General features: G+C 47.5%; 1 protein-coding gene across 1 annotated transcript in view; it reads left to right on the top strand.

The window, feature by feature from the left end:
* The window catches only part of AGBL4 (AGBL carboxypeptidase 4), a gene marked incomplete at both ends in the record, with an annotated part of 1,397,496 nt that overhangs the window by 1,252,275 nt on the left and 119,583 nt on the right, over nucleotides 1-25,638 (top strand). Inside the window, 2 exons of the mRNA XM_082613081.1 lie at nucleotides 5,675-5,764; nucleotides 16,751-16,865. Of these exons, the coding sequence (XP_082469207.1) occupies nucleotides 5,675-5,764; nucleotides 16,751-16,865 (205 nt within the window). The remainder of the gene's footprint in view (nucleotides 1-5,674; nucleotides 5,765-16,750; nucleotides 16,866-25,638) is intronic.

Below are 25,638 nucleotides of genomic sequence, written 5' to 3'. Positions count from 1 at the left end.
CAGTGCCTTCAAGAAAGCTCTATCGATGCCTCCTAAACCTACATTTTCTCATAAAATTACATACAAGAAATCCTGCACCTGGGGCATGTTCTTATATAATTCACAGCTCCTATTCCCTCTTTATTGTCAGTATCGGCAACAGAGTGATTTCTTCATTCTACCTTTAACGTGATGTATTTTGTAGGGAAAACTACAGAATTGTTCTGCTGATGAAATCAGACACAACACAACAGTAACACCAGGGGTGGCCTAGGACCAGTTCTGGATGAATATTAGTTTCTTCCTTCACCTCTCAGGGGAGGCACAGCTGAGCAGTCTAGAAGGCTAAGTAGGAGTAAGCCAGACAGATGAACTGGGGGCTGGCATTCTAGACAGAGAGACAAGCACGCACCCAGGTGTGGAGGTGTGGGGAGAACATTCATGCTTGCGGAGCTGCTGGGAGTAGCTGAGGCTGGGGCCTGTGGAAGGGGCTGGAGGAGTGAGGGGGCCACCAGCTACCAGAGACAGGGGCGATGCCAGATGCAGGAGACTGGGCTTGCCCGGAGGAGGACAGCAGAGCGCTGCCGATGCGCTGTAAGCAGAGGGAGTAGTGTGCTCCCATTTGTGTTTTGGAAAGGCCTCTTTGGTGGCTGGGCAGACGATGGGCTGGCAAGGATGGTGCCAACACAGGGAGGCCGGTGACAGGGCTGTTCTGGTCCAGAGCGTGCTGTTGTTGCTTCCAGGATTTCCTTTTCTCCAGCTTGCTAGCAGGGTGGACCTGTTCGGGCCCCAGAGTATGATAGGCAAGACTGCAACTGGTCCGGTATGGAAACCAACAGGAGGGCATTCTCCTGACTTCGTGATGCCTTCAGGGATCATGCAGTCAAGAAAATGAAAAAGTTTTCTCTGTTAAAAAAAAATCTTTCTATTGTAACGTTCCATATCCCCCTCCCAGGTCCCCACCCCTTCTTCCTGCACAGAACACCTCACTCCCTGTGACAAGTTATTGTCAGGAGAGACAGGGAAACAGAACTGACCATGTGAACTTCTGGGAGAATTTTGTCCTCAGAGGGCCCAGCTGCTGCTCTCTGGGGCCTCTTGGCATCTTGGCTGGTACCTCCACCAACCACAGGTCCAGTCCACGGACAGTTGACCAGATCGATGGAGCCTCTCCCTCCAACCTGACACCAGGGTTGTAGCACTGCTCTTCACTCAGGCTCAGCATCAATAGATGAGATGCAAAGTTTCTTAAGTTCTACAATCAACTAGGGGAAGTGCAGCCATCTCCAGCGGGATTAATTAGTTATCTATTACTGCCTAATACATTACTCTATAATTCAGCGTTTTTAAAACAACAAACATTTATTATCTCTTTGTATCTGTGGGCCAGGAATGTGGGAGCAGCTTAGCTGGCTGGCTCTGGCCCAGGCTCTCCCGTGAGGTTGCCGTAAACTGTGGGCCAGGGCCGCAGTCATCTGGGGCGGGACAGTCCTCACCAGGGGGACCTCTCCACCGGCTGCCTGAGTGTCCGCAAGTCAAGGCCGCCAGAGTGAGTGATGAGAGAGAGAAAGTACATCCACGATGGAAGCCACGGCCTTTTTATAGCCTGATCTCAAAAGCCAAGCACCATCACCTCTGTAGCAATCTATTTGTTAGGGCAAGTCTCTAAGGCCAGCCCACGCTGAAGGGGAGGGAGGGAGTGAGTTCACCTCTTGAAAAGAGGAGATTAATGAAGAATTTGTGGATGTATTTTTTAAAACCACCACAAGGGCCCCATTGAATCTCCAAGAGGTGATATGACACAGTGGTTAAGAGCGTATATTTGAGACTCAAAAAGACCTACGTTTAATCCTGGCTTCCCCCACATTTGCTACTTATGCAGGTTTAGACAAGTCACTTAACCTTGCCAGAACTCAGTTTCCTAAAAAATAGGGGTAAGAATTGTAGATGTTTTTCATTGGGTTGCTGTGAAAATTATTATCATATGTGTAAAGTGCTTGGCACAGAGTAAGTACTGAATAAATACTACTTAGTTGCTATTGGAGCTGGATAATGTCAAATGTCACTGTCCTCCTTCACAATAGGCAGAGAAGCGTAGAGGAAGAACACAGGTGGAGTCAGACTGTCTGGGTGGGGACTCTGGCTCTGCCAGCCTTTAGCTGTGGGCAAGTCACTTAATGTCTATTGGCCTTGGTTTTCTGTAAAATGAAGATAATAATAGCTAGTGCCTGGCCCCCTAAGAGGTACTCAAGAAATATTTTATGAATAAGGAAATGGTGGCTGATAGAGGGACATTATCCCTCTATCAAAGGAGTGCTCGTGTGTGTGTGTGTGTGTGTGTGTGAGTTGGGATGGTACACAAAATACATTTGACTGCAAACACCTTCTGTTAACTGGGGAGCCCACTATGGCTGTCCTGGTTCTACTTGAGGGTGCCCTGTACCCCTGAGTGTGCCTCTCTCCAAGGCCTCCAGCTTTACCCTCCCTTATATGTTTCTCTTGGGCTCATTGTTCAGCTTCTTTGCCACCCTGGCTTTGTTCAAGCATACTTCCTTCATCATCCGTGCTGTCTCCACCAAAAATATGTTTAATTGGCTTTGCACGAGTCTGAGGATTTGGTAACAGGATTGGGGTGGGACTGGAAGTCCCATGTCACACCACCTCAGAGCTGCTACATTACCTTAAATTGATTTTGCAAATGAAAGCTAAAATCTAAGCAAAGGAGACCCATCCATTTTGCCTAAAGATGATTATAATGCTCTTTTATGGCCTCCTAAATGACAAAGCAATTTGTTACCTGCCTGCGTCAACATTTGCTTATATTAGCACCCGAGATGCTGGATTTTTATTAGCCCCACGTTATCATTTTATGAAGACTCAGGGGCTCAGTAAAATTAGTGTGCAAATAGAATGCCCATTTTGCATTTCCCTGTGGTCAGCAGAAATGCTGAAAGCTATTGAGTTGATACCAGGTCAGGGGAGACATCCATAAAGATAGCCTTCACTGAGACCTTGGTAATGTCATTTTTCATTTCTACGCTGCTGGGATAGATGGGGTCAGTGTTAGTGTGTTTTAAAAGGGCTTGGTGGCATTTTGTTTTTTGTATTTTAAGTGAAAAAGCAATATAAATACTAAGACATAGCTCAACTCCCACCAGCAATAAGGGATGAAACCAAACTCCCTTGTGTACATTGTAGATGGAAACGCAGTAGATGTAGAATCTGATACTGCTGTTAGTGGATCCAGGAGGAGACAGACAGGGTAGTGAATGGGGCACTGGGCTGGGACTCTGTCACTGCTACTGCATGACCTTGGACACGTCCCCTCCTTCTGTGAGCCTCAGTTCCCTCACCTGTAAGATGGAGTTGATACTGTCCACCTCACAGAGGCATGATGAAGATTAAATAAGATAGTGTGTGTCTAAATTTCTTTATAAACCAGGATCTATATGAGTATGTTTTACTTATTAAGTGAATAGCCAGTTCCTGAGCACCTTTCCACACAGAGTCCTGGGGAAATCATAACATACACCATGAAAGTCACAGTTTCTCCCTTGAGGAGCTTGTATTCAGTCCAGGAGATGTTCAGGTATCTAACTTCTCTTTGAAACCATAAACGTCTTAAGAGCAGGTGAGCCTTCTCTCTCTCCCTTTGCTTGTAAAGGTGCTGAGCATTGAGCCAAGAACAGAGTGAGTTCTCAAGTATGCATTTTGGCTTCATCATATGTTTTGCCGTCTTATAGGGACCTAATATTAGGGAAGCAGTGACCTCAAAACTGGTCACCCAATAGACCAGGCAAGTTCTGAGCTTTCAGATCCAGGTATAATAGGGTTAATTTTTTTTTTTTTAATTTTAGTCTCTGACTTGATGCATCAATTGTTGGGATCATGAATCACATTTAAATAACCTGTCCTAGCATTTCAGAAGCAGAAAGCCAGTTAATGATCTCTGCCTTCCCTCTCCCTCCAGATCGTCCTCTAATGTAGATGGGATCCTTTAATCGAACTCCTCTCAGTGTTCATGTCTGAATTTCCTTCAGGTCATTGTTCTGTTCTGTGTCAGTCAGTCCTTCTGCCCATGGCTAAGCACTCTCTTCCTGCCCCTCCTTTCTAGGAATGTCACTCTTGGCTGCTGCTTTTGTCTAATAATATATTTGCACAATGCTAAACTTTATTATACAAATGAGACTTCCGTAGAGGCAGCAAAAGCATGGGCTTTGACTTTGGCCCATAATTTTCTACTTCTTTGTATGTCTAAACTTTTACTGGATGATGAATATTGTGAACTATACATTGTTGAATATCTGGATTTTGTTGTCTTCCTTTAAAGAGAGTTGGACTTCATATAGCAGGCAGTCAATTTTGTTGTTGTCGTTGTTCAGCTTGAGGCTTTTGAGATTTATTTTAAATTTTTGTCAGAGTGAGTCTAGGGTGGTTTAGCCCCACCACTAAGGCATGGCCCTTCTGGATTCTCTACCAAATGCCCTGAATGATCAATGCAGACTTCCACTTTGGAGGTGGGAGTTCAAATGATTCCTAGCCCTGTGTGAGCCCTGAGAATGTGCAGTTCACAGCTCCCTGGTCATTTTTTCATGACATCATGGAGATTCACCCTGTATATGTACATCTTGGGACCCAGCAAAGACTCATGAGGACCCCTTTATGGATTCCTGGAACTCTTTTTCTACAGAGCTCCCTCTTCTCTGAAATATACAGAATTTCCCCACAACCACACCTGGTTCAGACTCCCTGAACTTCAATCTCAGTGATATTTCCATGCTCTGTTGAGGATACCTCTCTCTGCTCTTCGGTCTGGGGTGCGCCTCCAGGCAAAATACCAGGGCAATCATGGGGCATACCTCATTAGTTTTCCTTTTCTCATGAGTTAGTCTTGCACTGACTCTTGTTCAATGTCTGAAAAGAGTTGTTTTGTATATTTTGTCCAATCTTCTAGTTGCTTAAGATGAAAGAGAAATCTGGTCCCTCCTACTTCATCAAGGCCAAACAGGGCTTGGATTCTAATCTCAGCTCTACCCTATGTAGCTGTGTAGGTAGAACTTGAACAAGTTATATAACCTCTCTGAGCCCCAGTTTCTGCCTCAGTAAAAGAAGTATTAACTGTCATGTTTCTGTAAGGATTATAAATAATGTATAATGTGCCTGGCACAAAAGGTGTGTCGGGCACATTATATACATTATTTATAATCCTTAACCCGACACAAAAGATGCTATTTAAATGGCTATTTAAATGGCAGCTGCTACTATTACTAATATAAATAGCTACCTTTTTTACTCCATCATTTACTAAATTTTTACTGTGTACTAGGCAACATGTAAGCTTGTTAAATTATGACAGCAACCCTATGAAGAAACTATCCACATTTATAGATTAACACATTGAAACTCAGAAAGGACACACAACTTGCCTAGTTTCATGGTCAGTGGATCTGGGATTTGACGTTGCTCTTATGACTTCTTCAGATGATTGTAATATTAATATGATCAATTGCACAGAAGAACAGAAATGTAGTTATTTAATATTGGGTGACCAGGGACATAATACAATTAGTGGTTTTAACCCAATGATTTAAGAGATAAAGGTAAAGCACCCTTTCCTGCCCCTCCCACACACATACATAACAACTCCCCATCTCAGCTGTCCTCCTTAGTAACCTATTTCCATTTTGTCTTACAGACAACCTTCGGGAGGGGGCAGAGCAGAAGGTGGTATTCATCACAGGACGAGTCCACCCGGGGGAAACACCCTCTTCATTCGTGTGTCAAGGTGAGTTGCAAGATCTCATGGGCATCCCGTGTCTCCCCCGCACATCCATCTGGGGCACTGTGATGGCCTCTGGGACAGTATGCTCACATGCAGAGTCCTTATCTTGGATGAGAATTTACTTCACTTCTCAAGAGGCTACACCTGATCTCCATTAGTATTTGTTTCACTAAATGTTCATTGACTACACGTATGCATGGAAGAAAGAATGAATGAATGAATGGATGGATGGGTGGATAGATAGTTGAATAGGTAGAGTTCTCCTGTATGTGCTAGATTGAGGATGAGAGTCATAGAGTCGTCTACACTTCCTAGCTTTGTTTTACATGTCTCCAGTGGTTTACAAAAAAATAAATCTGGCCTCCTCCCACCCACCATCACCCCCACCACCAGCAACAACAAAATTCTGGCCCCAGGTCAATTCATATATTGGCAGAAGTGTGGTGGGCTGGGGAAGTAAGAATTGAGAATTATCTATTCGTTCAGTCAATAATTCACTTAACAAACAGCTTTTGAAATACTGTACCAACCATGAGAAGGACTGCATGCTTCATATCAGACAACTAGAGGTAAATAAGAGGTAATTTCTCTTCTCAAATGTATCTGTTTGTAATTGAATTTTTATTTATTATTAAGTAGTTAGTCCATATAAAATATATATTTAGTCAGCAGTATATATACATGCATGTATATATATACACATATATATTCAATTAGTCAGCAATATAAATATATTCAATAAATAGTGTATAAATAGTAATTTAATGAATGCCCAAGTTCCCACCAGCTTAAGAAGCTGAATATTATCTATTCCTTTTAAATCCTCTGTCTTTCCTTCCCCCTCATACAAATAACCATCAGCTTGAATTTTGTATTTGTCCTTCTTAATAGTTTTACTACACATGTAAGCATTCCTGAACAATGTATTTTTTAGTTTTGCATGTTTTTGAACTTTATAAAATGGTATCATTCTGTATGCGTTGGAACTTGTATAGCTGTCATTCACTTGTTTTCATCATGTATTCTATTCCATGTCTGTCTATACTTCAACTTACCTATCCATTCTCCTGAAGATGGACCATTAGGTTGTTTACAGTGTTTTTTCTTACAGACAGTGCTGATACAAATGCGTCATATTTGTATCACACAAATGTGATACATAGGTGTTGCCTTGTGGGCCTTGTGCACGTGTGCAGATACTTTTCTAGGCCGTATAACTGTGGAATGCAATTGCTCTTCAAGTGGCTCCGCCACTTCCCAGCAGTTCGGTTTCCTCAAATGTAAATACATTATTATATCAATATGTATCTGTGAAGGCTGTTATGAAACTGGCATGAGATGAACGTAAACAAACACCCAGTCCTGTGCCTGGTATACAGCAGGCCCTCAATAGATGTCACCCCCTTCCCCATGGGATCTGAGAAGATGAAGCAGGTAATCTGCTTTGTAAACTATAAGGCACTCTGCAAACACATATGGGTCATATTTTCCCCGTGCGTAGTCTTACAAGGCTGTGGTTAGGCATCACTTCCTCCCTCTTGGTTTCAGACAAGGAGTCTTAGCTTCAGGGAGAGGAAGTGATTGCCCAAAGACAAGCAGCTCATCAGAGGCATGGCTGGGGGGTCTCAACTCCCCGCTCCAGCCACCTTAGCTGCCTCCTTGGCATTCTCACTTCCAGCCTCCTTCTTCCCCGCACTGTCCTTGCAATAACCTCTCGCAGGGCCCTCCTGCTTGTACCAGCTTCTTTACTGGCAGCCATCTGTCAGTTACTAAACTTGGCAGCAGCCTGTTCCCCAGCTGATCAGATGCAACTCTTTTGTCCTTATTTGTGAAAAGGCAGTAGCCTTACCATCAGTACTTCATCCCTGGGAGCCCAAACTCCCGTGCTCATCGCCTCTGTGGGCAGCAGACAGAGGGCAGGGTCACTATCGCATTTTACAGAGGAGGCCTGAGGCACAGAGAAGTCGAGAAGCTCTCAGGTGCTCTCTGTTGACTCTGCTTTCCACCAAAATGAGTCTGGATGGTGCTGAGTTTATCGATAGACTCGGTGCTGTCTATCACCGAGTCTTTCAGTCAATGTTCACTCCTTGATGGAGGCTTTAATGCCTTCCCACTACCTTCTCAGGATCAACTCCAAACTCCTTGGCATGACACTCCCAATTCTCCATGATGTGGCTCTTGCCAGGGGGCCTTGGCCTCATTATATCCCAGCTCCACACAACTTAATCCCTGGACACTCTTTTCCCCACCACTGGGCCTTTGCATCTGCTGCCCCTCTGCCTAGGAGGTCTTGTGCCCACTCCTTGCCACCTGGCATATACCCTTCATCTCCCAAGGTTCATTTCAAGTACTTGCTGTGGGCCCCCTGGCCCACTCCCTTCAGCCCCCTGCTTTGTGCCTGCCTTGTGGGTTACCCAGTGGTCATCTTTTTTGCCCTGATTTGTTATGCATTTGATTTATATTTGTTGCTCTCCCTTTAAACCTAGCTGTTTGAGCCCCAGGGCTGGATCTTAGAGTGTCAGTTTCCACATCTGTAAAATGCACAGTGTCTTGTTCATTTCATGGGGCTGTTGTGAGGAACAAACGCTGTCTTGGCTTTCGGTGGCTAAATCTGAGTCCAGGAAGAGGAACCTCCAGTTCACATGACCAGTCAAGAGAGGAGGGGGCTTTGAAGCTGGGTCTCCCAAGCCTGTTCACACTCTTTTGCCCCCTGGGGAACAGGAAGCACTAGAGGACCAAACTTCCTGCCTGGAAGAGCACAGTGTTCTGGCCACCCCACAACAACCAGTACATTTGACACATGAGACTGGGAGGCTCAGGGGAGAGAGGTGGCTGACCCAGTATCACACAGCTAATTCATGGTGGATGTGACGCCGGCACCCATCTCCCCAGTCCTGGTCTTTCTCTGTCCCTATCTCTGTAACTGCCACTTAAGACACACAGTTCACCCTTCCTGAGGCAGCTCAAGACAGGCAGGATTCCCCCACTTTGCCATTGAGGAACTGAGGCATGGTCTTCACCAAGGGCCTCCCAGCCCCCTGGGGACAGCCCAGACCACAGCTCCATGGGGCTCAGCTGGGGCTTTCTTCCCCAGACCCAGCCCTCAGCCAGATTCCCCTCCCCAGCCCACCTTGTTCTGGGGAGGGCAGGAGGGTGGGTCTAAGGCCTGGAAGATTGATTGCCGAGGTACCTTTGGTTCTGTTAACTCTGTGTCCCCATTAACTGGCTCAGTGACCTTGAGTGGAGGACAAACATTTGGGGCCTGCTCATCCCCATCTGGCTGGGACCTCGGTTGTCACGACCAAGCTGCTGATACACCTGCTGCTGGGAGTAGAGTGAAGCCCTGTCGTGGCAGGGCTCTGGCGGGGGTGGCATTCGGCGGGGGCAGGCTGTGACTTCCTCAAGGCTCTGCATGTTGGGGAGACGGCTGCTTGTCAGTCACCCTCTACTGCCCCCAACCCTGCTCCTGGTCTCTGTGAGGCCAAACTGTCCTTGTTCTCCAACTACGGTGTGGGAGGTCAAGGTCACTCCCACGTGTCTCTGTAGCAGAGTGTGTGTGAACTGTTGTCTCTGGAGCTACACCACCTGGATTTGAAGCCCAGCTCCCCCACTTGGTACAGGATGACCTTGGGGATGTCCTAGAACCTCTCCTTGTCTCAGTCCCTTTATCTCAAAAGGGAAATAATAATAGGGATCCTACCTCAGGGTTGTTGTGGAGATTAAATGAGTTAATAACCATAAAATATTTAAGATGCTACTTGGAATGCAGTAAGCACTGAAGAAGTGTTATTCGTAGGGGAGGAAGTAGCATTCATGGAGCATCTTTTTTTTTTCTTTTTTTTTTTTGCGGTATGCGGGCCTCTCACTGTTGTGGCCTCTCCAGTTGCGGAGCACAGGCTCCGGACGTGCAGGCTCAGCGGCCATGGCTCACGGGCCCAGCTGCTCCGCAGCACGTGGGATCTTCCCGGACCGAGGCATGAACCCGTGTCCCCTGCATCAGCAGGCGGACTCTCAACCACTGCGCCACCAGGGAAGCCCCATGGAGCATCTTGCAGGTGCCCAGGATGGTTCCTCTTAACCTTACTGGGAACCCAAACCCAGGCATGTGACTCCTATACCACATGCCCTGCCTGCCTCGCCTCCTTCCCAAAATAGCCGTTAGCTGAACCCTCCTCATTTACCCATGTGGGAGACCACGGAGCATGTCAGAACTTTGGCCAGGACCACACGTCAGATCTCTGACTTCCGGTCGAGTGACTGTTCTTGCGCTGAAGCTTTCTGGAGTTGTTGGGACATGGCTCACTGAAAAGTCCCACCTGCAGAGCTCTTGCCCCCTTCAGACCGTTCATAAATGAATCGGTTAAGCCCACGCGTATGCAACATGACCGTGGAAGGTGTGCCACCCACAGGAGACAGCATAGGCGTGTGCATCGCTGAGGCTTTAGACTTGAGCAGCCCTGAGTCAGAACCCTACCACTTCACCTCCACGCTGAGGACCCTCGCTCGGCAAGTCCTCAACTCTCGCGGCCTGTTTCTCTGCCTGTAAAATGCGGCAGCCATGTGGTCCTCCAGGAGCTACTGTGAGGATTCAGGGAGCCCTGCTCAATGTGCCAAGGGGCCCACCAGGCCCTCCCTCTGGGAGCTCACTCTTCAGGGGTGTCCTGTGCGGGCAGGGAGAGGAAGGGGGGAATACACACACACACACACACACTCACAACCACCAGGACACCAGGACCCAGCACAACCTAGCATTTCCCACAGTGAGGAGGTGACCGATGCCCCTTTCTCCCTCCCCTCCCCAACTCTGTTTTCCTCTGTTCCTCACCTGTTCTCCATCTTCCCCCTCTCTCCCATACAGCCTCACAGATGCCTGAAACTGGATCCCTAAGGGGTTGTCACGGGGCCTTTTGCTTCCCCAACTTGTCCTTTCATTTGTGAAATGGGCAGAGTTGGGGATAAGAGGGTAAGAACTTAGACTCTGTGAACTTCAGGCTCTTCAGGGCCAGACTGCCTGTGATTCCATAATTTGGGGCCCTTGGGCTCAGCTGAGGGCAGACAGGGCCCTGGTACATGGTCAGGGTGGGGTCTAGAGTGGCTCCTGCCACGTGACCCACATTCTGAGCCCAGCAGAGACCCCAGCCGACTGTCTTGCTTCAAGCCTGGGCTCTTCCCATTGCAGTATTCTGTCTATTAGCCGGAAACAGCAACAGTGAACCTTATACAGAACTCTCTAGGGAAAAATCATGTGAGCATATATGCAAATCATCTGCAAATCACATGCAAATAGACTCCTGGCTCTTTCCATCTTGGCTTCATGGAAAAGGCACCACTCTGAAGCCAGTAGACCTGGACCTGAATCCCAGCCAGGCCCCTGTGAGACACTCAGCAAGTGTCTCGCCCTGACTTTGTTTCCCTGTCCGCAAAACAGAGCCAGTGTAATTACAGGTCAACCCAGCTACTGAACATACAGTGCCCATCACAGGTCCATATTTTATTCATTCCTTTCTCATGTATCTATTGAGGACTTTCCAGGCCCCAGTGCTGAGCTGGGCACTGACAAAATCATCGTAAAAATGTAGAGTTGTCCTTGCCCTCCTGGAGCTCACAGCCTGGAGAGAAAACAGATTTGCACAGCAGATGCAAGCCTCAATGTCCCAAACTCAGAGGTACAGGAAATATAACTTTCCTTACTTTTCTAAAACTGAACTCAGTTTCCATTTTGAGGCCCCATTCTGCCAGGGGCCAGAAACTTAATCTCAGTCATTTTGGTGTCACCTTTCCCCAAGATTGTGTGATTTAAGCCAAGATTATTGATGCTCCTGGGGGTGGTAGACAAATAGTCTTGTCATCAGTGTCATCATCTATCCACACGGCTTCCCCTCCATCAACGGCTTCCCCGTGACTCTCTGGGCTTTGGTCACTGCAGAGCCCCTGCAGGTCACCACCATGTCAGACCCTGCCTCCTGACTGCAAGCCTCTTTATGTTTGCTGGCACTCTGCTAGGTCTGTCCCCCTATTGCCACCTTGTCACCCTTCAGGACATCTGTCCATTATTATAACTTCCCTCCAAACCATATTCCATGTTGTAGCCAGGGGAAACTCTCCAAAGCCCAGATCTGACCCTAACCTTGCAATGGCTCTCCTGTGCCCTTTATATTCTTCAGCAGGACTAGCAAGTCCCCACTTACCTCTCCCGCTTCTCTCTCAACATCCTCCCACCCTCGCACCTTCAACCAAACCAAATAAGAGCAATGAGTAAACAACACACTTCCTATGTGCCAGACACTTTGCTTACATTAACTCACTGAGATCCTCACAATAACTCACATGGTAGTTATTATTTTCTTCGTAACTGATGAGGAAACTGAGGAACCAAGAGCTTAAGACCACACAGCTAGTCCAGTTTCAGAGTCTGTGCCTTCCTTTCTTCCTTCCTTTCTTTCTTCCTTCCTTTCTTTCTTTTTCTTTCTTTCTTTTTCTTTCTTTCTTCCTTCCTTCCTTCCTTTTTGGCTGCGTTGGGTCTTCGTTGCTGTGCACAGGTTTTCTCTAGCTGCAGCAAGCGGAGGCTACTCTTTGTTGCAGTACACAGGCTTTTCGTCGTGGCATGCAGTCTTCTCATTGCGGTAGCTTCTCTTGTTGCAGAGCACGGGTTCTAGGCATGTGGGCTCAGTAGTTGTGGAGCACGGGCTTAGTTGCTCCGTGTCATGTGGGATCTTCCCGGACCAGGGACCGAACTCGTGTCCCCTGCATTGGCAGGCAGATTCTTAACCACTGCACCACCAGGGAAGTCCCTCAGAGTCTGTGCCTTTAATTACGAAGCTATGCCCCCTGGAATTGAAGAGCTCTAGCAAACAGGCTATCTTTTTTCTCACCTCCCAGCCTTTGTGTAAGACCCTCCCTGCCTGGGACACCGTCCCCTGGCACCCCTTTCATCTGGCTCACTCTACTCATCCTTTAAGTTGCCATGGCCTCTTCCTGACCCCCAGGCTGGGTCAGGAGCCCCCTGGGTTCCCAGAGCTCCCTGTGCTGTTCCCACCAGAGCCTTTGCCAGTGAGTACAGTGGGAGCTGCTTTCTCTCCATTCACCCTCTGAGCATGAACCTCTCATGCATCTTGGAATGCCAAGCTCATGGCAGGGACCTGGCCCTGTGAATGTTTGTGCAATGAGTGATTATCAGCACAACTAACCCTCTACAGGAAGTCCCCTACATATGAATGAGTTCCGTTCCGAAAGTACGTTTGTAAGTCCAATTTGTTCATAAGTCCAACAAAATTAACCTAGGTACCCAACTGGCACAATTGGGTACAATTGGCCATAGAGTACTGTACTATAATAGGTTTATAATACTTTTCACACAAATAATACATAACAAACAAATGCAAAAAAAAAACATTTTAAATCTTACAGTACAGTACTTTGAAAAGTACAGTAGTACAGTACAGCAGCTGGCATCCATGGGGCTGGCATCGAGTGAACAGGCAAGAAGAGTTACTAACTGGAGGAGGGAGAGGAGGTGGGAGATGGTAGAGCTGAAGGATCGTCAGTGATAGGAGACTGAGGGCAAGCTGCCATTTCACTCTCGCCTGACCTTGATGGCACAGGTTCTGGTTCCTTGCTGGATTCAATTTTGTTTACCCTCTTGAAAAAATGATCCAGCGATGTCTGGGTAGTAGCTCTTTTTCTTCTCATCATAGATGACATGGTGGCACTGGATTGTATTCTGAACTGTTGCTGCAACCTTCGTGTACCATTCTACATTCGGGTCCCGTGCCTCAAAAACTAACAGTGCCTCCTCAAATAAAGAAAATTCCCTTGCCATTTTCTGTGTCATGAATCTCTTCGGTTCTTTAGTTACTTCTTCTTCCTCTTGTCTCTCTTTGTCCTTTCTGTGGGCCTCCAGTTCCATCAGGTCTTCATTAGTAAGCTCCTCATGTTACACAGCAAGTTCAATGAAGTCATCCTCTTGCAAATCTAGCTTGAAATAAAGATACTGTACTACCGTACTGTATACAGTACTGTACAGTAGAGTATACAAAGCACAACTACTTGTAGAGGACGCATGCACATGACAGTGTACCTGTGAACTAACTTACGTGATTGGACATTCGAACACACGTTCGCATCTTTGAAAGTTCGAATGTAGGGGACTTACTGTACTTTGTTAAGGTTGGATGGATTCCTGAGACCAATCTATCAATAGGCATTTATTAGGCACCTGCTGTGTGCCTTACGCTGAACCAACTATACTGGGAGAAATAACAGTAATGAATGTTCAGTTGTGGTTTGCCTGGCGAGGGTCATCGTGGCCTTGCGAGGTCGGCAGGGCGGTGAGGTCTGCCGCCCAGCTTTCATTTCAGATCCTCTGCCACTTTTCCTTCTTCTCCTCCAGCCTCTCTAGCCTTCAGCCCTTCTTTCTTCCACCTTCCTGATTACATCAGCTCAAAGGAAAGGACCTGCAAACTTGTTTACCATAGGGGCAGAGACTGATCTCAAGGGGGTGGATTATGTCTCCCAGCAGGAGAGAGATGATTCTCCTCACTTAACAGATGAGGATTCTGCTACTCTGGGGGAGAGGAATGAAGTAGATGGAATCATAGACTGTTGGTGTGGGTTGCATCCTTGGGAACCCCTGGATCCTTTCTTCTAAATTTATCAATGAACCAAAACTAGAACCCCGGTTCTCTAACTGCTGGTTTGTTGGCTTCTCCAATTGAGTATCCTTGTCCCCAAATCCCATAGTCAGTCAACTTCACAGACAAGGACTCCTGGTTCTAAACTGCATTCTATTTTTTTACTACTCCACTGCCTTTCAACCTTTGATCTGAGTGAGTTTATGAGAGCACATCACAGTGTTCAGGTGCTGTGTCAGGCAGTCAAAATGCAGGGGTTCTAACCCTGTCCCACATCAGTCTTCCAGATTAGGTGTTGTTACCTCTATATCAAGACGAGGAAACTGGTCAGAGAAAGCTAACAACCAGTGAAGAGTCACAGGCAGGTCCCCAAGTCCACACGTTCTCTGCTTCCTTGGTCCATGCCGTGCTTTGGCCCATAGCGGGGGATGGCATTTCCTCTCCACTCCGACTTTCTCCGACATTTCTCCTCATATTCCTCTTCACTTACCACCCCCTCCCACACCAAGTACAAGTGGAAGATCTCCTCCCAGTTTCCTGATCAATAGGAAAGACTTCTGTTGAACAGTATCTGACCTCAAGCCAAGAAATGAGTCTAAAACCTCTGCTTTCCCTGCCCCATACTCACTCTGGGTGGCTGCAGCCTTCGGTCTGGCTTTGTTTCCTGTCATCCTTTTATTAGCTGCCTAATCGGCAGCCCAATTAATCTGCTCATCTGTGAAGGAGGATGGCTCACGATGAGCTCCTCCGTTTCCAGAAGCCATCCTCTGAGGCAGCACGGCCAGGCCCTGAGCACAGGCTGGCTCCTTGATGGAGGGCTGCCCCAGGAGCCAGGGTCAATTAGTGGACAGATTAAGCAATTACTAGCCCCTAACAAGGGTGCCTGGCATCATTACCCTGCCTGTTTACTGGCAAACTACAGCTTTCACATGAAGACCAACAAATAAATTAGGGCATCTGGTCGACTACCGCTTCGGCGGTGAAGTAAATGATGTCCGACTGGCTCTCAGCTGCCGATGGATTCTCAGCCCCGGCCTAATGAAAAGCCCAAGATGTCCCTCACTGGTCATGGCAGCTCTGGAATGTGCCTCTGAGCGACTTATCATTCCAAGGGCTAAGTGCCTGCCACTGGGCATGTGGATTGTTCTTAGTTACCCCGCTGCTTCCTCCTGTCTGGCTGTCAAAACCTACTTATCTTTCAGGGCCCAGCTCAAAAGCTTCTTTCTCCTTGATGCCTTTCCTGCTCTCTCCAGCAGGAGAGGGGTTCTCCTTCTGTACTTCTGGGAGGGTTTTGTACTCCCCTATCAATTTCCAGCATTACAGGAATTTCATGGAATGCCAGAGCTCCATTTTGCCTATTTTTCTCGGGTCTCTGATGAATAAGTAGAAACGTGGAGAAAAGGAGGGACAAGGCAAGGACTCAGTCCTTGTTTTCTCACCCCCTCTCCTGTAGATATATGCAGGCCATCGCCAGGATATCAACGACAGCAGCGACAGAGTCAGGTTTGCCCTTCAGGACAATCCCTCTGGCTATAGTGAAGAGGGCACATTCTAGAGGTGGTTGCTGTCGCCTAAGCCAGATGTGGTTGTTCTCATCCAGGCCAAGCATGATGGTGGCTTAGAGAGGCAGAGGGATGGAGATGAGGTGCAGATTTGCTAGCTTCAAGGAAGAGGCTTGGAGACCACCTGAATGTGGGAGGAGAGTCATGGAGAATTCAGCTCTTCTAAATCTGGTGACCTGAAGGTGAGGTAGTTGTTGGTGCCAGTGAGAAGCAGAGAGGGCAGCCAGCCCCAGAGTCTGGGAACAGAGGACCCTCAAAGTGGGGAAAGGAGCAGGCTTGGGGGCATTGACAAAACCTCCCTGTCCTCTTGGGACTTCTCCTTTGTGTTTCCTGGTGCATCCATCAGCCACTTGAGGACTGAGACCCCTAAGGTCCCTGACTCCATCGTCATCCAATCTGATGTCAGCCTTCAGCTAATAGCGCATCCATTAGGGAGCAACTCTAAATTTATTGTTTAGAGTTATCCTGCCTCTCCCCCATCTCTGTCTGTCAAGACCCAGTCCCCTCCAAGGCACAGCTCATATGCTGTCTTTTCCTGGAGGCCCACCCTGTGCTCTTCAGCAGGACATGCTCTCCTCCAGCCCATGAGCTTCAATATTACATCTTGAACTGCCTCTTGGAAACAGAGATGTTATTTGTAAAATTCACTGGGCAACACTTAATCCATAGCCATACATTCACAGTGGCTAACAACATAGGCCAAAATCACCTGTTGAGCTGTGTTTTCCCAGCTGAGGGAAATGGGCTTCTCCTTCCTGAAACACTTGAGGTTAACCCAGGTGCTTCTCTTTCTCCAGGGATCATTGACTTCCTCATAAGCCAGCACCCTATTGCTCGTGCCCTACGGGAACACCTGGTCTTCAAGATTGCACCCATGCTCAACCCTGATGGCGTCTACCTGGGCAATTACAGGTGAGGGATGGGAGAGAATGCTTGGAGGGTGGTGTGGAAGCAGGAAGAAAAAGGGGATAGGTTTCTGAGGAAGAATTTTCAGACTACCCATGGGTTCATTAGAGCAAGTTTCACCCTGGCTCTTGAGAATGTGACTAATGGGCCTTGGCTGTTTCATTCACAGTCATCCAAGGTTACTTGCCAGAGTTTTCTGGGCAGCTTGCTGGACCAGGAATCAGGAGACTTAATATCAGTTTTGGCACCTACTTCCTGTGTAACCTTGGGGAATTCACTTTCCCACTCTGATGCATTGCAGTTTCTCTTGCATAATTAAGACAATAATTACTTACCTGGCAGGGCACTTGTGAGCATCAAAAGAAACGGTGGCAATGAACATGCTTTGCGGAATATCGTATGGTGTTGATAAAGGTTGCTGTTTTGTTTCCGGGTTTCTTCTTGGAGATTATTAATGAAGGAGAGTAGCATCCCAGATCACGTGAACAGCATTTCAATTTGGTGTGGGCATACCGGCTAGCCCCACACTCACTCAGGCACCTACATCTTGAACTCTTTCTCCTGGCTTAGCACCATAATTTACAGCCGAAAATTCCACTACCCGGGGAACCATCTGCTGAGAGAACATTGAATCCTCTGAGAGTGTTATTACCCTTATTTCACGGTTGAGGCAACAGACTGGCCCAAAGTCATACAACCAGTAAATCATTGACTGTCTAACTTCACTGCCTAAATTATACAGCTTGAGAGCTGATTAGTTCCACAACTCTCAAGGTAACATTCAAACTCCCCAGCTTTGATGCAAAGCTCTGTGTGACCTGGTGCCTCACCTCCCACCCTCTGGTCTTAGAACTGTTGCTCTGGTCACTCTAAGGGAGGCCTGGTTCCTTACACAGGTCCTGTTGGCGCCTGATACCTTACCTTCATAAAGACCCTCTGTCCAGAGCCTCCTGGTCCCTTCCTCATCTCACTAACCCTTTCTCACAACTCAGCTCATGCCTCTTCTTCTAGAAAACATTCTGCAAACCCCCAAACAGAATTGGTCATTCCCTTCTCTGAGCTCCCACAGTCCTGGCTACTGAACATGTCTTATCCTATTGCATGGACCCCACTGGTCCTAAAGCCACCAGAGGGAAAGCACTGAGCCTTAATGGTCCTTGTGTCCCCAGTGCCTATTAGCGGGGATCAGCACATAGTAGATGCTCAAAAAGAATTTGGTGGATGTGAAGAAGGAAAAGGATGACTTTACTGATGAAGGCACTAAGGCTCAGGTATGAGATGGGACTTGCCCAAGATCAGTGGCAGAACTCAGACCAGAACCCACATTGCCTGACATCCCATCAAGTCCATTTTAAACAGAGCTGGTTTCATGCTTTCCCAGAATGTGACAGTTGGGTCCGCAGGGGCTTCCTAGTACCCCTGGGTATGAGTTAGAGAGAACCCATGGGATGCATGATGCCTTAATTAAAGACAATTTTGCTTCCTCTCTTAACTGGCTCAAGCGATGGCTCATTAGCACTGGCAGGTTTTATGGCTGCTGCAGGCCTGGGAGCAGTGCCTTTCCACCTTCCCTGGACAGAATACACTGTTAGTGATAATGTTGGTGGAAGGACCATTTGATTGATGTTAACATTTCTGTTTAATTACAAGAGTGGTCGTGGTCAGAGAGAGGTCAGTACTGTTCACTACACACACTTATTTATGTCATCATCCGCTGTCCGGGGGTGACCAGTTGGAAAGAGGTCTGTGACCTTGGCCAAAATGCCTCCTCTCTCTGGGCTTCAGATGGCCACAGGGCTGGTGCTGGGGAGCTGGCTGCTTCCTACATGCCCTCAAGCTGTCCAAATTTTGTGATTTGGGGATTTCAGGATAAAAGAGCTCCACTCCTCAGAAACGGTTCTGTACCAAAGTTTAAAAGCCCCGCATTCTCCTAGTGAGAATGTGTGATTCTCGTTATGAGAGTCGAAGAAAATCTCTAACCACAGGCATTAGTCCTGTTGCTAAAATAGCTGAGTAGCAACAAAGAGCCTATCATGAGAATTCACCATCCAAGATTGGGAAAATGTGAAAAATAGTAATCAAGACTCCAGATGGAAATCTTCAAGGTGCCTTAGAGGTCCTGTAGGCCAGCCCCGGCACGGTGTCCCGTGGTTTGGCGGGACTTGTCCAGGCATTATGGGGGAAGAAAGATTTGGAGTTCAAGTGAATTTGGGAAACACAGAGTTAAGCAAAGTCAAACAAGTTCTTTCGCAATAAAACTTTTCAGTTTTGTTTTTTTTATTGCTGTTTTTTTTTTTTTTTTTTTTTTTTTTTTTTTTTTTTTTTTGTGGTACGCGGGCCACTCACCGTTGCGGCCTCTCCCGTTGCAGAGCACAGGCTCCGGATGCACAGGCTCAGCGGCCACGGCTCACGGGCCCAGCCGCTCCGCGGCGTGTGGGATCTTCGCAGACCAGGGCACGAACCCGCGCCCCCTGCATCGGCAGACGGACTCTCAACTACTGTGCCGCCAGGGAAGCCCAACTTTTCAGTTTTGAATATGCTAATAAACGGGAATCCCAAGAGGGGAATATAGTGTCCAGTGTTCCCCAAAGGAACCCTTTTCCTAAAGAGCTCGCTCCCCCTCCAGCCCATCACCTGCTCCACCACTACCCCGTCCCCAGAAGCGGCAGGGTTTCTGAAACCCAGTCTGGGAAAGGCCACTACGAGAATTCCGCTTGCCACCCAGCACCGTGTGTCAGGTGTTCACACACTTATTTGATCCTCATAGCAACTCTATGGAGGAGGGTCTCTGAAGCTTTCTCTGCTCGCAGATAATAAAAACCTACTCAGATTGGCATGAGTACAGGAGGAAAAGCAGGAGGGAGTCTGGGGGGAGGGGGAGGAGTGAAGGACAGAAGACGGCAGGTGGGAAGGAAGGATGCTGGTCAGAACCTGCGGGCAGCACACAGAGCCCCACTCACAGGCCGCCTCGCAGTGCTGGGGTCAGCCCCACCTCCCTCACGTGCTCCCTGACCTTCACCCTCTACACCTCCCCTCAGGACGTGCAGTCTCTCAAGCCTCAGTGACGTTGAATAACCTGCCTTACGTTGTGTGGCCTGTGAGGAGTGGTCAGGGGTGCAGGTGTGCCCCAGCCAAGCTGTGCTCCTGGGCTGTCCTATACCCCCTGCTGGCACCACACACACCAGGCCCAGTGAAGAGCAGCAGACAGGCCCGTCCTGCAGGCACCTCTTCTCCCCGACCCCGCTTCCTCTTCCCCTTCTTCTTCCTCCACATTAAAGAACCATGTAATCTAGTCTAGGAAGGAGAGTAAGACTTCCCAGATTTGATCACGCAAAGCTTTTATTTAATAATACAAGTACCGGGCTTCCCTGGTGGCGCAGTGGTTGAGAGTCCGCCTGCCGATGCAGGGGACATGGGTTCGTGCCCTGGTCTGGTAAGATCCCACATGCTGCGGAGCGGCTGGGCCCGTGAGCCATGGCTGCTGAGCCTGTGCGTCCGGAGCCTGTGCTCCGCAATGGAAGAGGCCACAGCAGTGAGAGGCCCATGTACCGCAAAAATAAATAAATAAATAAATAAATAAAAGAATAATAATAATACAAGTACCTATTCCATGGTATTTATAGTAGAATAGACAAGGTGCGCTCTAGCATTTAATGGCCGATGATGGCAGCTGTCCCATGAGAGAGAATGCATTTTATGTAAGAAAGCAACAGTGTTTATTTACTAGACCACTGTATGTGCTCCCAGACTCTGGCTTATGGGAGGAGTAGAGAGGGCCAAAGTTACAGCAACCACAGCGCACTCTCCAGTGGCCCTCTAGGACAGTTAGATGGCGAAACGGTAGAAACAATGATACTACGGCATCTAATAAAAACACAGAACAACTATACCCTCTGTCTCACTTACTACACTGCAGCAACACTGGCCATTTTTTTCAGTTCAGGTCTGAGGTTTGATGCCACTTCACAGAAAGGCCTGCCTAGATTCTCCAAAATAAATTCGGTCTCCCATTACACTCTTTCAGAGCACTCTGTACTGTCCTTTCAGAGCCCTGGCCCCAATTTGTAATCACGTGATTATCTATTTAATGACTGTCTCCACCTCTAGACTATAAACTCCGTGAAGTCAGGACTTCATCCCCAAAGCCTGGTGTGGTGCCCAGCATAGAACCGGCCTTTGATATATATTATCTGAATGAATACATACACACCACAGCAGTGTTTTGCAACTGTGCCATGGCACGGAGCTACGGTCCCCAGGCAAACTAGTCATCTCCACATGCCGTCAGCTCCCAACACTTTACTTTCAGCAACACGGACTCCTAAGCCCAGTTGTTTTGATTTTACACTGTTGTGACATAAATACTATGATGAGCTGCTGTAGTGATTTAGTAAACTCTGGGTTCAGAGGCACACTTTGTTATTGTACATTACATCTAAAAACCACCTTTGATCATTACCGCGACTCTCTGAGAAAGGAAAGTCAGTTTTTATTATACCCATTTGAGCAAAGGGGAAACCAAGTCTGCAGAGGTGAAGAGCCTGTTCAAGGTCCTGCGGTGTGTCTAGGACTCTCCACACTCCCAGACACTGCCTGTGCCTTACAAGCTGGAGGTGGAAGCAGAGAACTAGCAGTCTAACTTTCCCCACTCTCCTAAGCCTTCTAGTCTTGGGGCAAGACACTTCTCTCCCCTGGCCTCAGTTTCCCCCTGCCCTCTTGGAAGAGGAAAATGAAGTGAAAGGCACTCTTCATCATTTAGTAGAAGTACTAGGGAGAGGCTCTGTCAAGAATGGTACAGCTATAGCATGGATGAACCTTGGGGACATTACGCTAAGTGTAATAAGCCAGACACAAAAAGACAGATTTTTTATGATTCCACTAATATGAAGTACTTAGAGTACTCAAAATCATAGAGACAGAAAGTAGAATGGTGATTTCCAGGGCTGGGATGAGGAGCGGGGAAGAGAGTTATTGTTTAATGGGTATAGAGTTTCGGTTTTACCAGATGGAAAGTTTTGGAAATGGTTGCACAACACTATGAATACTTAATACCACTGAATTGTACACTTAAAAACGATTAAAATGGTAAATTTTATGTTATGTGTATTTTATCACAATAAAAAAATAATGGTATGACTTATCAATGCAATTTGAGCATCTTTGGAGAGTTCTAGGGGCATCTCGGGGCTAGGAGCTTTGAGGGATGAACGCTGTAACTTCAGGTATCATAGAGCCAAGAGCTACAAGGCAGTGGTTGGAAGGCCTTTGGGGTCGGGGGTGATCGGCTGAGTCAGGCTATGGTGGCTGGCGATTCTCACTGTCCTGCTGTAGATGTGGCTGTCCCACACAGTGCGACTCTTGCTCTCTCTCTCTCTGCCATGTCCTCCTCCCCATCACTTCCTTTACAGAGAAGACAACCTCCATCCCCACCTGTACCCCACTGCGCCTGTGTGATGTGCCAGTTGCCTTGCATTTGAGAAACAGACTCTTCATCTCCATATGACAATATGAAACTCTGCATCGGGTTTGCATTTCTTAATTAGGTGCTTGTCATTGTGTATTCCATAGAGCCACGTATAAGTAAATAGTCATAGACCTTTGAATAAATTTATTGGTTTTATTTATGTTTCTGGGCATAAAAATCTATAATTACCAGGTACAGCCTCCATATAACCGGTATTTAATGACAATTACTTTTTGTTACCATAGAAATGAGTCCAAAGTAGTTACCCATAATTTCTCATTTCCCAAACCTCACACACACTGAATTGCAATATTACCATAGTAATTGCCCATCAGTCATCATAAAATATGCAGTTACCCAAAGGATAGCAGGATGCTGTGGAATTTCTCATTTTGGGGAAGCCTCAGTGCTTCTTGGGAGTGTGGAGGTGGGGGAGAGGAGCAGACCTCCATGGGTGGTACAGAAATTATTCAGCTTTATCACATGACACTGTAGACCCTGTGGTGGAAACGGATGCTGCTACGACCCGCAGACTCGCAACACATTATGTCACTCGACCCTGGTGAGCCTCATATAGCAAAGAATGCTCCAGCGCAGTAAATCCAATTTAACTAAGGTTTGTCAGGGCCCTGCTGGGTGTAGGTCCCTGTGCTATGCCTTAGGGAAGCAGATGGAAATCAGAGGCGGTCCTTGGCAATAAGAAGCCCAGTGTTTGTACTAGTGGCGTGAGTGTGAGGCTGTGGAGGCCTAGGCATAATCAGAGCTAATGTCTAATGATATATATATCATCTCCTCTGACCCTCACAACAGCCCTGTGGTGGAGGTAGTATTATGGCCCCTTTTTAATTAGAAACGCAAATTAGGGCCCAGAAACACCAAGGAACTTGCCCCATGTCCCCCAGCAGGAAGGTTTACAAATCCAGGCAGGCCAACCCTGGCCTGCTACAGATTCATGCCCCTGCTACACTGTATCCTGAAAGCAGGGAGTGCTTCCTCCTGACTGGGGGTGAGGAGGGCGGGTTTTTGAAGGGTGGATGGTATATAGGAGTTCACTAGACATAAAAGGAGATAAGGATAGATTTGCACAGCAAACATCATTAAGTATGGCAGAGGGTGAAACATCAGGGGAAGTATTTCCAACACGCACACATACATGCACACACACACACAGATACACACAGATATTCACACCACACGAGACACATACACATACACACACTCACCCACAGACATTGGAACTGACCACCCTTGCCCACCTCAACATCCAAAGGGGGAAACATTTTTAACTGTCCAAAATAGAATAGAACATAACATTAGCTGTGTAAAATGTAAAATACATGTCAATATTCTATTTGTTCTTTGACAGCATAAAACTGCATTTTTCATCAACTAGAAATGGAAACAGAGATCCACTGCAAGTTGCCTCACCAAGCGATATCTGCCAGCCCCTTCTCACTGTGCCTCCTTCCCCACCCAGGCCTCATGTCCCCCCACCTTGCTGCCTCTCCGTAGCCTCATCAGCCTTGGAGTGGGATTGGGAGCTCAAAGACCTCTTGTCCAATGCCCTGCCCAGGGCAGAGAAACCTTAAGAAGTGCTGCACTGATGTCAGCTCTGACTGTTAGGGGGTGTTTATGTCCAGGCTAAACCTGATAGCTCATCACTTCTGCTTTCTACCCCTGAAAGATTAGTCAGGTTCCATCCATCTTTTACATAGCAGCCCTTCAGCTGTTTGAGGATTGTGTGTCCCCACTCCTCAGTCACTCTTCCCCTGCCAGCTCCTGTTCTCCAGCCTGAGCATCCCCAAAGCCTTACAAATGTTCATATGTAATCTGAAATCCATTCCTCTCCCCGTCCTTACCGCTGTGCTCTGAACATACTCCAGATGTTTGTCATGGTCTGTATTTGAGGCATGGGGTCCAGGATGGAACAGTTACAATGATGAGAATGATGATGTGATGACAATGGTGATGATGATGATATTGGTGATGAAAATGATGATGATGATGACAGTGGTGATTTTTTTTTTTTTTTTTTTTTTTTGGCGGTACGCGGGCCTCTCACTGTTGTGGCCTCTCCCGTTGCGGAGCACAGGCTCCGGACGCGCAGGCTCAGCGGCCATGGCTCACGGGCCCAGCTGCTCCGCGGCATGTGGGATCTTCCCGGACCGGGGCACGAACCCGTGTCCCCTGCATTGGCAGGCGGACTCTCAACCACTGCGCCACCAGGGAAGCCTGGTGATGATGTTTTTGATGATGATGATAGTGGTGGTGGTGATGATGATGAATAGTTACTATCTATTGAACCTCCTGGGCCTGACCCTATTCTGGGTATTTTGCATGTATTGTTTAATTCTTAGAACAACTCTCATTATTCTCATTTTACAGATGAGGAGACTGAGGCATAGGTAGATTAGGTTAACTCCCTTAAGTTCATAGAGCTAGATAGTGGCATAGGAGAAGGAAGGGACCACCACAAGCCTAATTCTGGGGATGTACTTCTCCTGGTACAGCCTACATGCGCATCACTATCTGACACTGAGCTCTCGTCAACCTAAATCTTTCCACTTGCATTCCTGCTAAGTCACAACCTTCACCCCCCAACCCCACCTTCTCTGAGAACCTTACAAGGAGGCATGGACTGGGCAGAAATCATGCTGCCTCTTTGAACAAAGAGGAAACCAAGCCACAGAGAGGCTATGTAACTTGCTCAAGGTCACACAGGGAGTGAGCCACATAGTTACTTAAGATGAAACGCAAGTGACGCAGGGTCCAGACAAAGCCTTACCTCCCAGAGACTCTCTCCTGCTTTATGTCACCTGCATGATGTTTCTACAGAGGCTGAAAGGACACTGGGGCAGGCAGCGTAATCAGGTGTCTAACCCATGAGTGCACACCGCTAAAACCAATTATTCAAATGAGCTTCCAAGCCAGGTTCCTCAGAAAAGGCCAGATGGCTAGATGTCTATGGAGGCAGCTCCCCATCTCTGTCCCTGCAAGCAGCTGAATAGCCTTTCAAAGTTAGAGTTGATAGTGAGTTGGTTTTAATAATTGATTCTACAGTGAAGACAGGCCTCTGAGGAGACAGTAAGCCAGGATTAGTGGCTGGGGAGTCCGGAGGAGCAAAACAATATGATAGAATCAAGAACTTTATCATTCCCGGTCTTAGTTCCTAAACTGCTGCTGGAATAGTGTCAGTTCTCTATGTGCGATCCTTCTGGGGCCCCCCATTGACCGTCAGAAGCAGCCTATCCTCTTTAGCCTGGTCTTCAAGGCACAGCATCCAGGAAGCTCCTCCTCAGCTTCCTCTCCCACTGT

This window comes from Mesoplodon mirus (assembly GCF_964341445.2).
Source record: "Mesoplodon mirus genome assembly, chromosome: 3".
NCBI lineage: Eukaryota > Metazoa > Chordata > Mammalia > Artiodactyla > Ziphiidae > Mesoplodon > Mesoplodon mirus.
The sequence above is the reverse complement of the archived record's forward strand: the minus strand, read 5'-3'. Positions and strand labels throughout refer to the sequence as shown.